The sequence below is a fragment of the Indicator indicator genome, chromosome 7 (assembly GCF_027791375.1).
Source record: "Indicator indicator isolate 239-I01 chromosome 7, UM_Iind_1.1, whole genome shotgun sequence".
In the NCBI taxonomy this organism is placed as follows: Eukaryota; Metazoa; Chordata; class Aves; order Piciformes; family Indicatoridae; genus Indicator; species Indicator indicator.
The window spans coordinates 28,045,131-28,059,701 of record NC_072016.1 but is presented as its reverse complement, the minus strand read 5'-3'; the positions used below and the strand labels follow the sequence as shown (position 1 = coordinate 28,059,701).

The 14,571-nt window shown below is 43.7% G+C and overlaps 1 protein-coding gene across 1 annotated transcript in view; it reads right to left on the bottom strand.

Annotated features, from left to right (window-relative positions):
• PHYHIPL (phytanoyl-CoA 2-hydroxylase interacting protein like) overlaps window positions 1-7,906 on the bottom strand; it is a 38,094-nt gene extending 30,188 nt beyond the window's left edge. The window contains exon 1 of the mRNA XM_054382504.1: window positions 7,801-7,906. Within this exon, the coding sequence (XP_054238479.1) occupies window positions 7,801-7,906 (106 nt within the window). The remainder of the gene's footprint in view (window positions 1-7,800) is intronic.
• Between the last annotated feature and the right edge of the window lie 6,665 nt (window positions 7,907-14,571).

The window sequence follows — 14,571 nt, the reverse complement described above, 5'->3', positions numbered from 1 at the left end:
CAGCATGAATCACTTCACTGATGCTTGTATGCTAGAACTTAGGGATGGCCTAGATTGAAAGAGCCTTTTAACATCTTTTTATTCTGCTGATTTTGAAGTCCATATGTACACATAGAAGTGAACTGAAAAAAAAGAAACCCCTAGAATCAACTTCTAAAAAATGTTAATTCTAGCCCCAAATTAAAGCTAGATGAAATCCAGACAAAATGCAACTTAAAGAGAGACACTCCAAATTAGATGCCTAAATGAGTGAAGTAAAACAGAATATATATGATACAAAAATTACAAAAACACAGAAGCCATAAGATCTTAATCATGCTGTGATTATAATGCAAATTTGTTTTTACACCAAGTCTTAGTGAAGGCAGTGGAACATTTTAGGGAAAGAATTTAGCATAGAATCATAGAAAGGCTTAGATCGGAAGAGACCTCAGAGATCATCTACTGCAACTTCCCCACCATAGACAGGAATGCCCCTCAACTAGACTCAGCTGCTCAAGGCTTCATCCAGCCTGGCCTTAAACACCCCCAGGGAGGAGGCATCCACAACCTCCCTTTGTTAACTTATTCCAGAGTCCTTCCTCCCTTACGCTAAAGAACTTCTTAAGATCCAGTCTAAATCTACTCTTCTTCAGCTTAAAATTCCCCTTCATCCCATTGCGAGGTACCCTTATGAGAAGCCCCTCTTCCAGTCTTCTTGTAGGATCCCTTCAGGTATTGGAAGGCAGCTCTGAGGTCCCCCCAAAGTCTTCTCTTTATGGGATGCTTTTGACAATTACAGAGTGCAGAATTCTCTTAACACAAGTGCATTCATATAAAAAGCTTAACATGGTAATTTCTCAAACTATGCTTCTCCTAAGGTGCCAGCTGTGTCTGACTTAACAGTATTGGAGAAATGAACTCCAGGTGCCTGTCCATACTTGAAACTATGAAAGAGTGCAACTCTGATAATACTTTCTGTCATTCTGCAGGAATGACAGAGTAACATCAAACTACTTTTAAAGTTTCCCCTTTTGGGCAGCAGCTAGAGCTGTCAAGGCTCAGGGAAGCTGTTGTTAGGCTATAAAAACACTATACCTAATCATTGCTCTTGAAAACACCCATGCAAAACAGCCTGTTCATTCAAGCATAAATAAAACAAGAACACACTGTAAAAACAATAAAACAAAATTAATGATTCAACTACAAACAGGGCTGAGAAAACTGATCCAGTCACAAATACGACAAAAAATTCTAACAAAACCTTCTGCGCTGGAGACATTTCCAAGGTCAAATAAAGGATCCTCCATTGTGTAACAAAACCCAGTGTGAAAACTACAGGAAGTGATCCTGGAGCAAAGCTTTCTTTAGTTCCAGTATCACAAACATTGTTCATAGTTTCCTACAGCAGTGACATGTTTTACTTGCATCAAGTATTGGTGACATTAGTACTGTCATTTAAGATGTGTTCATTAATTTTTGAAGAAAATAGTTGATAAATGAAATACTTAGAGCTTCTATCAAAAGAGAAAAGAAAATATAGTGGAGAATTCTGAGCTGTGTTCAACCAGAATTAAATATAGCTTTCCAGCTCACACAGAGCACAAAAGGCCATGCATGCTGGTAGCACGGCAGTCGTATTGTACCAAGTGGATTAAGAAAAATCAAACCTGGTCTGTGTGGACTTCTAAAGCTTATTTCCTCAATTGTTGTTGAAGATGCTGGCTAGATGGACCAAGGCCAATGGTATGAGATTAAACAAGGCCAAGTGTTGAGTCCTACAACTGGGTCACAACAACCTCATGCAATGCTACAGGCTTGGGGACAAACGTCTGGAAAGGTGCCTGGAGGAAAAGGAACTGGAGGTGTTGTTCAACAGCTAGCTGAATATGAGCCAGCAGTGTGCCCAAGGTGGACAGCAGCCTCCTGGCTTGTATCAGAAATAGCATGGCAAGCAGGATTGAGGAAGTGATTGTCCTCCTGTACTTAGCACAGGTGAGTTCACACCTCAAATACTGGGTTAAGTTTTGGGCACCTTACTACAAGAAGGACACTGAGGTGCTGGAGCGTGTCCAAAAAAGGGCCATGTAGCTGGTGGTGGGGTCTAGAGATCAGCTCTTACAAGAAGCAGCTGAGGGAACTGAGATTGTTTATCCTGGAGAGAAGGAAGCTCAGGGAAGACCTTATCAGTCTCTACAGCTACCTGAAAGGAGGTTGCAGCAAGGTGGAGGTTGGTCTTTTCTCCCAAATAAGGTGTGATAGGACAAGACGAAACAGCTTCAAGTGGTGCCAGGGGAGGTTTAGATTGGATATTAAGAAAAATTTCTTCACTGAAAGGGTTATCAAGCATTGGAACAGGCTGCCCAAGGAAGTGGAGGAGTCTCCTTCCCTAGAGGTATTTCAGAGACATATAGATGTGATGCTCAGGGACATAATTTTGTGGTGACCTGGCAGTGCCGGATTAAGAGCTGGATTTTATGATCTCAAAAGTCTCTGCTAGTCAAAGTGGTTCTATGACTCTAAGAAAGATGAGGACAATCTTTTTAGTAGGGCCTGTTGCAGTAGGACAAGGGTTGATGCTTTTAACTAAAAGAGGGCAGATTTAGACAAGGTATAAGGAAGAAATTTTTTTATGATGAGGGTGGTGAAATACTGGCACAGGTTGCCCAGAGAGGTGGCAAATGCCCCATCCCCGGAAATATTCCATATCAGGTTGGACAGGGCTTTCAGCAATCTGCTGTAGTTAAAGATGTCCCTGGTTACTGCAGGGGAGTTGGACTAGATGACCTTTAAAGGTCCCTCCCAACCCAAAGCATTCATTCTACAATTTTATGATTCTATGACATCTTAGTTATATGATCCACTGCTTTCATATAAGCTTGTTAGATCAGAGATAAAAACACCCTTTAAAGTACTTGAGTGAGATTGTATAGTTCAAGCCATCAACAGTCAGAAAATACCAGAGTGAAACATATTTGAATAATCTCAGATTGTACCCTTTGTTTGTTCAGATTATGATATAGTCTTTAACTGCATGATTACACACTACTTTTTCTACAGAAATTCTGACTCATTCAGGATGCATAATGAATACTGCATACATAATGAACTATTTTTGTTGTAACAGCTATTCACTGTTGTTCAGTTTGTAGTCCCGGGATTTATTTGCTACACATTATTCCTATTCTGCTCTGAAGACAAAATTGTGAATTTCACCAGGGGGTTTACCATGCATCTCAGGGGTTTTCCAGGCTACTACTGTGCCTGGCTGTTCCACAAACATTCATTAGTTTATTTTGAAAACATCTCTGTGAGGGGAGGCAATAATCCTGCTTCCATTTTACACATGGATAAATAAGGCACAGAGAAGTTGAAAGACAGTTACTAAGTTTCAGTACCTATTCAGGGGAGTTAACATCTCTTTTATCAAAGTGTTCAACACTGTGCTTTGTATTTTCAAAGTCTACTCTCACTGAAGTCAGCTGCAGCTGCTCACTTTCATTTTCTCTGAAGCTCTGATACCATGGTACCATTCTTTGCTAGCAAATAAACAAGGAGAATTTGGTATCCTGGGGTGGTAAGTGGCTTTGGAAGATGGCCTTTCTGTGACTGTCACACCAAAACATGGCCACTTCTGCCCTGCTCCTTGAACTTGTTCCTGTCCCACCCCTTCATCTATTCCCCAGCCAAAAGTCACATTCTTCATTTCTAAGACTGTCCTGGTCTCTGCGCAGCAAGACCAAGTTTCATTCCTTTACTCCTATCCTCTGTGGTTCAAACAACTCAATTCACGTTACGTTCTTGTACTTTCTGTCTCTTCTTTGCAGAAAGCTCTCCAGACTTACTCCTTAGAGGTTCCAAATTCTCATTCATCCAGTTCATCTAATCTGGGTGAACTTGCCCCTCAACTTTTTTCTCTGTTTTACCTTCCTGGGCACCCTGCCTGAATCTGGATTACCTCTGTCACGCCTTCATCTTCTTTTCCTGTTCTCATTCAGGATCATTTTGCCCACTTCAGCCTTCCCATTTAATCTAATCCTTTCAAGCATTCCCAGCTTCCAAGTCTTTCCTGGTGTTGTACCCTCAAGCAGCCACTGTCTCAATCTCTACGAGCACTTTCCGGGCCAGTTTTCTTCCCCCCTCTCCCCAGTCCATGTCTTTCAAGTTCCTACTGCTCTGCATTTCTCCAGTGTTTTGATAGCTGTCTTCTGCTTTCCAGCTGTCAATGCCAATTGTAAGAGCACGGAAAGCAAAGGACAGCGTCACTGCTCTCACTGGAAGAGCCCAGCAGCCAAAGTGCAGTATCTGTAGGGGGAGCACTGCACAACCACAATGTGGAGCTTCAGGAAATTTAGCTGCTAAAATCTAAGGCTGTTCTACCTAGTCCGTGAAAAGCAGAGTTTTTTTAAAGGCTTCTGATTTTCTGAATTTAGATATATTTTTATAAAACTGTCCTGTTCGGGACACAAAGGCCATCCATCTAATAAAGGTTTAATCCATAGGTAATGCTAATACCAATTTTATAAAAAGATCATCAGAATTTTTAGCACGGATTAAACATTAAGGAGGTGGTGGAGTCACTGTCCCTGGAAGTGTTTAAAATAAGACTGGATGAGGAACTTAGTGCCATGGTTTAGTTGATTAGATAGGTTGGACTTGATGATCCTGAAGGTCTTTTCCAACCTGGTTAATTCTGTGATTCTCTCCTGGCCTACGTTTACAGAAGTATGGCTGCAAGTTCAAATACAGCAAAGGAAAATAACAAATGATACAATTTTCCTACACACAAAGTAGTCTGCATAGTTTGAAGGAACTACTTGTTAAGCTGTGCTAGTAGACTCAGCTAAAAGAATAAGAAAAAATAATGCAAGATGCATTTGAAAATAACAAAGAATGCTGAAAATAAGAGCTGATAATTTGCTTTACAATGTCACATTCACTTTAAATCAAATCTTACTAGATATTTTTTGTTTTGACAAAGTATCTCCCAAAACACATGCATTTGTTTCATTTACATTTGTAAGTTTTCTAAATGGTCTTGATTAATTCAGAGAAATGACAATATTTTCAAAAAACACTGAAAAAATCAGAAAAAAATCTAAAAATACATGAATTGTTGTGATGTTATTAATGCTCATTCTTTTCCCTGGAATTCTGGCTCCTGTATATACCTCCATAGGAGATACAACCCATTTTTCTGAATATAAAATGTCTCAATATTAACTCCCTTATCTCAGAAACAATAAAAACATTTTGTTATTTGCATTAAAATTCCATTATTGCTTATGGTCACACTGAAGCATTGCCTCAATTCCAAACTAAGTGTGCTGCAGGATTGATCAGTTGGCTATGCACTGGTACCATTTCATGGGTTGCCCTTACAGTTACTACAGCTTAGACACCAAGCACATTTTCAGAATATGAAAATCTACCATATTTTTAAATTTGATGCAGTTAATAATTGATATTTACCATAAAACTTTGATTAACTTCAGTGATGTCAACATAATCACCCTAAGAACTACACTATTTACAACAAAAATACCCTAAAAAAACCCCAAACCAATCAAACTAGGTGTTTATAATATAAATGCACTAACTAAACTCATGTACACAACTAAGGATCTAAATGTGTTGCACACACATTTGCACACCTAACTAGAAAGATTAACGCTTTAACCTTTGGTTGATTGCTTTTATGTTCCCCTTAAAATAAGCTTTTGATACCTAAGTGCCACCTGTAGGAAGTACTGGAATATGCTCAAGCACAGACTTGTGCCAAATCAGGCACCAAGCTGCATATCTTACGTGCCCAATATAGCTGCCTACTTCAGAAATTCAACTATGTATTGTAGGAAACAATGATCTTTTATGATAGTGTTTTAGTTGATGAAGATTAGTTTGTAAAGCCAAATTGACAGGAAATATTTGTTTTCCAATGAAGCCTCTTCTAAAGGGAATTAAAGCTAAGCACACCATATTTTTCCATTTGCTTGTCTGTATGACACCATTTCATAGAAATCAAGCAGTCCTTAACTACAGTATGTTGAGCCAGAGCACAGCATTGATTAACATGGAATACTTCACTACAATTACTTGTGGTAGCCAAATACAAAAGACTGCATAATTTATAAATTTTCATTTCTTGTAGCATTAATAAGAATAAATCTATATGAAAAAGCATTTTAACAAAAGAACAGTCTAGCCTCCACTACTACAAACATTGTTCAGTTTCTCTAGGCAGTGAGTTAGGTGTGAGTAGATGGAAATACATATTATATTGTGATTCAAACATCCAAAACTTCAAAGAATTTCCAATGCAGCTATAGAACAAATTACTGAAAAGTCTTTCCAATGCCTTGTCAATCTCCTGAATATTTCAAGAATAATAAAGAGCTCACAAAAAAAAAAAAAAAACACCACAAAAAAAAAAAAAAAAACAAAAACAACAACAAACCAGCATTTAAAATATTTGTCTGCCTAGGTCAAAAAAGTGAAGCATTTCATCATAACTAATTTGTAGAAAAATAACTGAGAAAGCTGGACTGGCTCTTTCTATAACATTCACCTATAACAGCTGTGCTCCAAAATACCCTCACAATAAAGAAATAGTTTCATTAATTCAGCTGTACCTTCCACTGGCATAGTATCTCCATTCCTCAGTATATTAACCAGGTAACATGTTCCACACCCAAAGCATGTTTTGCAACAAAAACTGAGGAGTTACTTTTGCTAATTCAATGTCAAATGAGAAGAGAATGAATTGGTACATGAACAAAAATTACATGCCCCTCTACAAGTAAGCATTTTTCCATTGTTCAACTACCAGTTTCTCCTGTTCGGTTTTGTTGCTCCTACCTGCACACAAACGATGTGGTGCTCTTCCACCACAGTCAGCTTGCAGTGCTCTTTCAAGCACGTAAATTTATTTTGGCTGTTCCCCATCACCACCTCACATTGGGCCGGTTGATTCGACCCAGATAATGTTTAACATCCGCACCTGCTGCTCTATCACTAAACTTCAGCTGTTCGGCAGGCTGACTGTGCCCGCCGGGGGAAGGACCTGCCGCTGCCTCCAGGGCACTGCGGTGTCTCCCGGCGCTGCGGCCGCCCGGCCCGGCCCGGCTCTGCCCGGCCCGGCCCGGCCCAACAAACTGGGCCCGCTGCCAGCGCGGTGCTATCCGCGGTGCTGAACGGCGATGCCGCCGTCGCCGCGCCTTCCGCTCCGTCTCCCCCCGAGCCCCATCTTGAGAGCCCCAGTGTCAATCCATTCCTCGCCTTATAGCTCGCACAAAGCAACTGGCAACAAGTTTTGTGGTGAGCCCACACCAGCCAGCAGATTCCCCTGCGTGTTGCAGGCACAGGGGATGCCCCACAATACAAAGGAGTCCGGAGATCGCGGGTAACAAAAACCCACCAGGGCCACTACCCCGGCTCTAGACTCGGACTCTGCAGCGCCTGCTCTAGTTCTCCTCATTGCCTCTCCCAGAACAAACCCCGGCGTCCATTCCTGGCAGGGGCAGGGCAGTGCAGCAGGCTCGCCCGGAGGTAAACGCACTGCAACGCGAGGGATGGCTTAGGGAGCGGCGGGTTTCCCTCCCTTCCCTCCAGCAAGGTGCAACCTTCTCTTTTCTCTTTTGTTCTCAATGGCAGGAGGTTGGAGGCGACGGTGGCGGGAGGGCTGGGGAACACTTGCACCTACAAATACATGGGGGATAACAAAGGACCATACGCCGCGGGGATTAATTTGCATTAACATCCATGAGGGCAGCAGTAGCATTTTGCGTCTGCAGGGATTAGCCGTGAGCGGCTCGGACTTACCGTCCCTATCGCAGAGCTGAATTGCCTCCAGGCTCAGGTTCTTGATCACCTCCTCGCAGGGGCTAGTAGGGCTGCTCATGGTGTGCGCCAAGCGCGGAGCCTCCATCGCGCCCCTTGCCGCTCCCTGCTGTCGCGCCGCCGGGGGCTGGGGGGGCTCCGCGGCGGGCGGGCAGGCAGACGGTGCAGAGCCGCGCGGCAGCGCTTCCCGGCGCCGCCCGGCTCGGTTGAGGCTCGGCGGAGGCGGGCGGGAACGGATTTGTCACTGCGGTGAGGCGGGGAGGGGGCAGCAGAGAGGCATGCTCAAGGCACCCCAGGCGCCGCGTTTAAAGGGACCGCCGCCGCCGCGTCAAAACGCTCCCCTCCCCCACCCCTCCTTATGTAACGGCGGCAGCACCGAGCGGCCCCATGGGCCGCCGAGCTCCCCGTGCCCGCCGCCGACAGCCTTCTGGCCCGTCCCTCACCCGTCGCCCCTCAGAGACGCAGCCCTTGGCCGCGCGGCGACCGTTAGCGTCTGGAGGCACCTCCAGTGCGCGCGGCGGCCGGGCTCGGCGCCCCTCGCGGCACAACGCCTCCCTCTGGGCGCGCCGGGCACTCTCTCTGGCCTTCCCCCGGCCGGCGGCGGGCACGGCTGCCCACGCGTGTCCCACTCAGCGCTTGGCGCCGAGGAACGTTCCGTTCCCATGCCATTCCCTCACCGGGGAAAGCCGCACCCGCGCAAGAGCCTCAAAGACCCACGGTATTGCCTCTCCTGAGCACAGCGCGCCTGTTGTCCGCACGTCACACCCAACGTTAGGCCAGGGCTGCCTGCCTTCGTTCCATCCTTTGGTTACGCCAGGCGTGAAGGAGGAACTACCAGCCCTGGTTAAATCGGTAACACATGAAAAGGGGGCATAAGGTTACGGATGGCAGGAGAGGGTACCGGATAGGTCATTGCAGGGAGGCTGTCCCGCACACGTCCCTCTGGCTCTTTTAGTAGGTAGGAGAAATAGCCTGCAGTTTACCGCTGCTGTTTCCAGCAAGCTTTTGCGAGCACAGGATTTTTTGTTCGCCTAATCTGGGAGAAATAATTCTATCTCAGCAGTTTCAGGAACAAATATGGTGCCAGAAAAAGAGAAAAATTAAATAAAGGTTAATAGCATAAAGTGAAACTCATGCAGCACTGCCCCCTCAGTGGCTGTGACAGTTCAGCTCCTTCCTCACCAGGGGTCTGCAGGATGGACAAAGGAGCAGCTTCTGGGCCGCAGGAGCTATGTTCAACATGTTCCTCGGACTGATGTTGGGATCAGGAGCTCATGGTCTCCAGCTAAAGTGGGTTTAGACCATTTCCTACCACACTTTACAATAAGCATTCCTGACACCTCTGTGGTTTTAACTGAACCAAAATTGGCACCATTTAGCCAATGATTTTGAGACACTGGATACTTTGAGAAACACCAGGTCCTTGCACACAGGCCTTCAACAAGCTTGAGGCTACAAGTGTTTCTTGGTCAGCACTGCATGCTAGCAAGTCCAAAGAGTCTCTAAAGCCACCCAATCTGTTCCTGGTCATCACTGATCCAATGTTACAGCAATCTCCACACACAGCCAGATGCTTGTCACTCAAGAATTGCTTTCCACTGACCTTTGGGATTTTTTTTTAAATGATGGCTTCTAGAGACACTAAACTCCAGAGCTCATTTCCTCAGATATATTTCACAAAGCCACCACCAAGTGATGCTGCCCAGAAGAAAGGAACAGATTTTAGGAGCACTAACTCCTGTGATACCTTCAAAATCCTGTAGTGCAGCACAACAAGTAAGTGCAAGACTTAGCACCCGTCCTGCAACTTCTACTCTTCACCCCCTCCCTTTCTTGCTCATCTTCTATTTTTTCCTCCTCTTTGTCTCTCTGCTGTTTTTTCACCATGAAGGAAAACGTATTCAGAGGGGTCAGGCAGAGGAGAAATGGAGTGAGTGGGAAGGAACTCAAAAGAAAGAAAATGAAAAGGCCACAATAACAGACGGGGATGGAGAGCATGAGTCAACAGGGAAGTGGGAAGAGAGAAGAATCTATGAATGAATGCACAGACAGAATGAATGTTGAATCTGAGAGGGGAGAAATTAACGTGGGTGAGACTACATTCATCAAGTTTTAATTTTGGCTCTGACAAGCATTCATTCCTTGCACAGAAGCAAAACCTTTCTTCTTGATATTGTAACTGTTTTTAGCACACAGTCATCTCCTACGTAAGGCTGGAAAATTTCTTTTGCTGAAGACAGTGTATTTAGTATCTCAGCCTTATGTTCCACATTCATTCCTTTCCACAATGTGGCAGACACTTCAGCAGCTCACACAATCTTGTTACTTCTTTGCTACAATATTGTATAAAGTCCATTTGAAACAGATCCTGTTCTTAAATACTGAGAGAATTCCCATATTATCCTTCATGCCTCTATTTCATACACCCTTCTCTCCCCTGCTTTTATTCTCTGCAGCTGAAATCAGGTTTTTAAGAACGGATGGATTTTGCATAGCTCTTTGAAAGCAGACGGCTTTGAGGGTGTTCCCATTCCTCCAAGGCTTCTCATTTCTCAGCTGCCTTGTAGCAATAACCCCTGGCTGCGCTCTATCTATTTATCTCCCCACACTGTTAAACTTTTTTTCTTTTTTAAAGAAAAAGATGCTTAAGTCTACAAATACCAGCAAACTCGAGAGGTAGAGCAGAAAAAACTTTTCTACAGCTTTGCTTTTTCTGAAGCATGAGACAAGCTGGACCTGCCTGAGACAGCATTTTGCAGAGTCATACTTCATACTTCCTTCAGCCAATTGCTACTCCCCATCACCTGGGCTAGAGCTAAACGTTTTTTAAAGCTCAAATTACTCTCAGATGCAATCACTTGGTGATGAATTTAGCCTTAGTTATTTCAGTCTGAATGCACACAATACTCTCGGTGTTTTTCATACCTTTAAGAACTGCACTCTGCGTGCCTTAACAAGGAATAGCACTGTCTGAGGCACAGGTTATGTTTCTGCTGAAGGATGACAGAGTCTCAGCATATAATCAGAAACAACCCCTGACAGCATTTAGCAAAAAATGTCACGTATCACAAATATGGGTCAACATTATGTAATGGGAAGTCTGCCAATGGCTGCACATCAGAGGCGACAGTGTCACGTGTTTAGAACTGCAAAAGCTTGCACAGAATTTGCCACAACCACCACCTTTGGCACTTTCAAAATTTTGATAAATATGATATTACCAAATTCAGTAGTTCAACAAGATCGTGCCTGTTATTCCTGCAGCCTCACATGAGGATAGAAAAGCAGAACTTTTTAGCATGATACATGCACTAGAAAATGCAGGCTGTGACACACACCTCTTGCCTGGCTAGGTTCAACAATCTTAGCCCTTGTTCTTAGCTTAGCTTTCACAGTTCCCAGGTAGGTCACCAGGATCTTACTGCAGGGCTGCTGCTCTACAATAGACAGGGAGAAAGGCTGCCAGCTGCATGGAGAAGTGTGTGTCTTCTTCCCGAAAAGGTGCAACCTCATTGGAGCCATAAAAGCCATAAATACAAGTGAGAGGAAACGGTGCTGTGTGCTCCTCCCCACAAACCCACAGACCATTACAAAGTTCTGTCCTGCCTGTGCTGCTTTCCATTTTGGGAAGACTGCTCTGCAGCAGCAGCAGCACAGTACAGCACAGACCTGTAAGGCAACCCCATCCATCCTATTTGAAAACACTTTTGTCTTTCACAGTAGCAGGTTATTTTCAAGTTACAAAAGAAACCTCCTTTCTCAGACTTCAGCAAGGCTCAGGGTTCCAGCTTTTCCTTCCCACTCGGGAGTGAAAAAAAGACCCATGTTATTGCTTAGTGGACTGTGCAAGCAGAAGGCAGAAAGGGTACAGACATAGTTTTCAGAAAAGAAAAACGAAGGAGGAAATAGTTTTCTACCTTTTTCTTTTCCTCCCTCCCCCCCCCCCCCTTTTCTTTCTATTGGTATGTCATTTTTGAGAAGAAAAGGAATATATTAAGACACACAAAGGTAAGTTTTAAAATCTCTATCCAGAATTTGGGCTAAGTTCTAAAAGAAGTATTGACTTGGCTTAGCAACTAACTCCTGAAGTTTCATTGAAAAAAAATCTTTACAATTTCGCAGTCTGTCTTTAGTGGACATACCACACACTTCAAGTGTGTGAAGGCAAATACTTGCAAAGGATGGTGTGTAAGATAGTTTTAAAAAACATGGCACTGTAATAATATCCACACACTGGTGACAGAAAGAGATTAAAAAAAGGGAAAAAAAAGAAGTATTCAAGACCCTAAGTAAAAGCAGTAACTATGAAAAGTTAACGTGCAGCGTTCCATAGCTTCCTGTTCTATACAGAGACAGACATCAACGCATGGCTCTTTAGAGCACTAGGTAAGGTACCTCACTGGGAACCTCTTTGTTTTTTCTCAGCTAGCAAAGATAGATCCTCCTCAAATGCTCAGACAAAGACAATATCACATCCCCCTTTTTCCTCTAGGAAAATTCAAGGCAAAATACCAGTGTTTACTCTTAGCTCTGGGGTGAGTCTCTGTCCCTCTTCCTTCTACTCTCTGCAAAGGTGATAACCACAGCCAGGCACTCTGACACTAAATCAAGCAGTCAGGCTGCAGCTGTCTTGGAAAAGGGTCTGTTTGCTGTCTTCTGCTTTGTTGCTGCTTGTGATGCTAGGAAGCCCTCACTATTTCTGGGAACTCTCTAGTGAGATGTATGCAATAGTTCATATATCTCAGTGTTCCTCCTTCACTGTTCAGAAGACTTCATTTCAGCAGTTGCGCTCAGTTCATGCATTCAGGCTTTTCTTGCAAGGCCATAAAGCACAGTGGATATCAAAGATATAGTTCTGAGGTAATCTTATAACTTCTGGTGCCAGGGGACTTAGGAGTGACATTATAGGCTTTTTTGCACAGTGTGATGTGAAAATGGCTTCTATATGGGAAAGCTTGTCTACAAGTCAGATGAAAAGACAACTAGTCTGTGGAAAAGGCAACCAAGAGGATATGTGATAAAGATTTACTAAAGCATGAGTAGCATAACATGGTAACCAAAATCTGACACCAGGTCATCCAGTACAAGGACTAAAGAGTCTCAAGATGCACTTAGTAGCAACCAGTTTCAAAACAAACAGAAGGAGCTGGTACTTCATATCATTCGTGTTAGAGTTGTAAGGCCAAACGACAGTGCAGATGCTAAACGATTTCATTGGTTCCAGAACAAACTGGAAAATTCACAGAAATCCTTTAGACATACTAAACCCGCAAGTGATTTAGAGTCCCTAAGCTGAAATATTAGAGTCCAAGGGAAGTTATTGAAGACTGTTATATGTCCTGCTCTTCAACTTCTGTAAACATCTATTTTCAGTCACTGCTAAAAAGACTGCACTGGGCTGGGTAAGTGTTTGGTCTGACACAGCACAATCAATGAAATCCTCTTTTGTCTAAGCCTTCATTCCTTAGCACCCACCACCACCATGCTGTCCTCATTCGTTATACAGACTTCGAAGTGTGGAGCCTTCCAACTGTATCACCTGGGAGTGAAACTCCCAACCTACTGAGCAATGTAAACAAAAGGAAATGTTCCTCACAGATAAACAGAAAGATATCAAGCAAATTATAATTTTATTAATACTGTTTATGCTGCTACTCTCTGAATTCCGTTTTTCTAATCAGCTTTGTAAAACCTGAATAAGCATTTAATAAAAAATTCTTTCACGGACAAAAATAATTTATCTGTAGTTTCATAACACTTAATGGTTGATTAACGGGCACAAAGTACTCTTAATGCTTAACATTATAATTTATTAATATGCTTTTCTTTCAAGTTTAGCTTTACTTTATTATCATAGAATCAACCAGGTTAGAGGAGACCTCCAAGATCATCCAGTCCAACCCATCACCCAGCCCTATCCAATCAACTAGACCATGGCACTAAGTGCTTCATCCAGTCTTTTCTTGAACATCTCCATGGACAGCAACTCCACCACCTCCCTGGGCAGCCCATTCCAATGGCAAATCACTCTCTCTGTGAAGAACTTCCTCCTAATATCCAGCCTATACCTCCCTTGGCACAACTTGAGACTGTGTCCCTTTGTTCTGCTGCTGGTTGCCTGGGAGAAGAGACCAACTTCCACCTGGCTACAACCTCCCTTCAGGTAGTTGTAGACAGCAATGAGGTCACCCCTGAGCCTCCTCTTCTCCAGGCTCTTCTCCAGCCCCAGCTCCCTCAGCCTCTCCTCATAGGGCTTGTGTTCCAGGCCCCTCACCAGTTTTGTCACCCTTCACTGGACACATTCCAGTACCTCAACATCTCTCTTGACTTGAGGGGCCCAGAACTGGACACAGTACTCAAGGTGTGGCCTGACCAGCGTTGAGTACAGGACAAGAATAACCTCCCTCGATCTGCTGGCTACACTATTCCTGATACAGGCCAGGATGCCATAGGCTCACCTGCCTACCTGGGCACACTGCTGGCTCATGTTCAGCCTACTATCAACCAGCACCCCCAAGTGCCTTTCTGTCTGGCTGCTCTCCAGCCACTCTGTCCCCAGCCTGTAATGCTGCATGGGGTTGTTGTGGCCAAAGTGTAGAAGATCCACAGTATCCCTAACGAACAAACTAGAACCTTCTGTATTTCTCTCATCTGTGCTGTTAATCATTCTTCCTACTTTACTAATCATTTTCACTTTTAATTAGTGATTTATCCTCCAGATATTGGACCATATCTTGACCTTTAAAGGATACC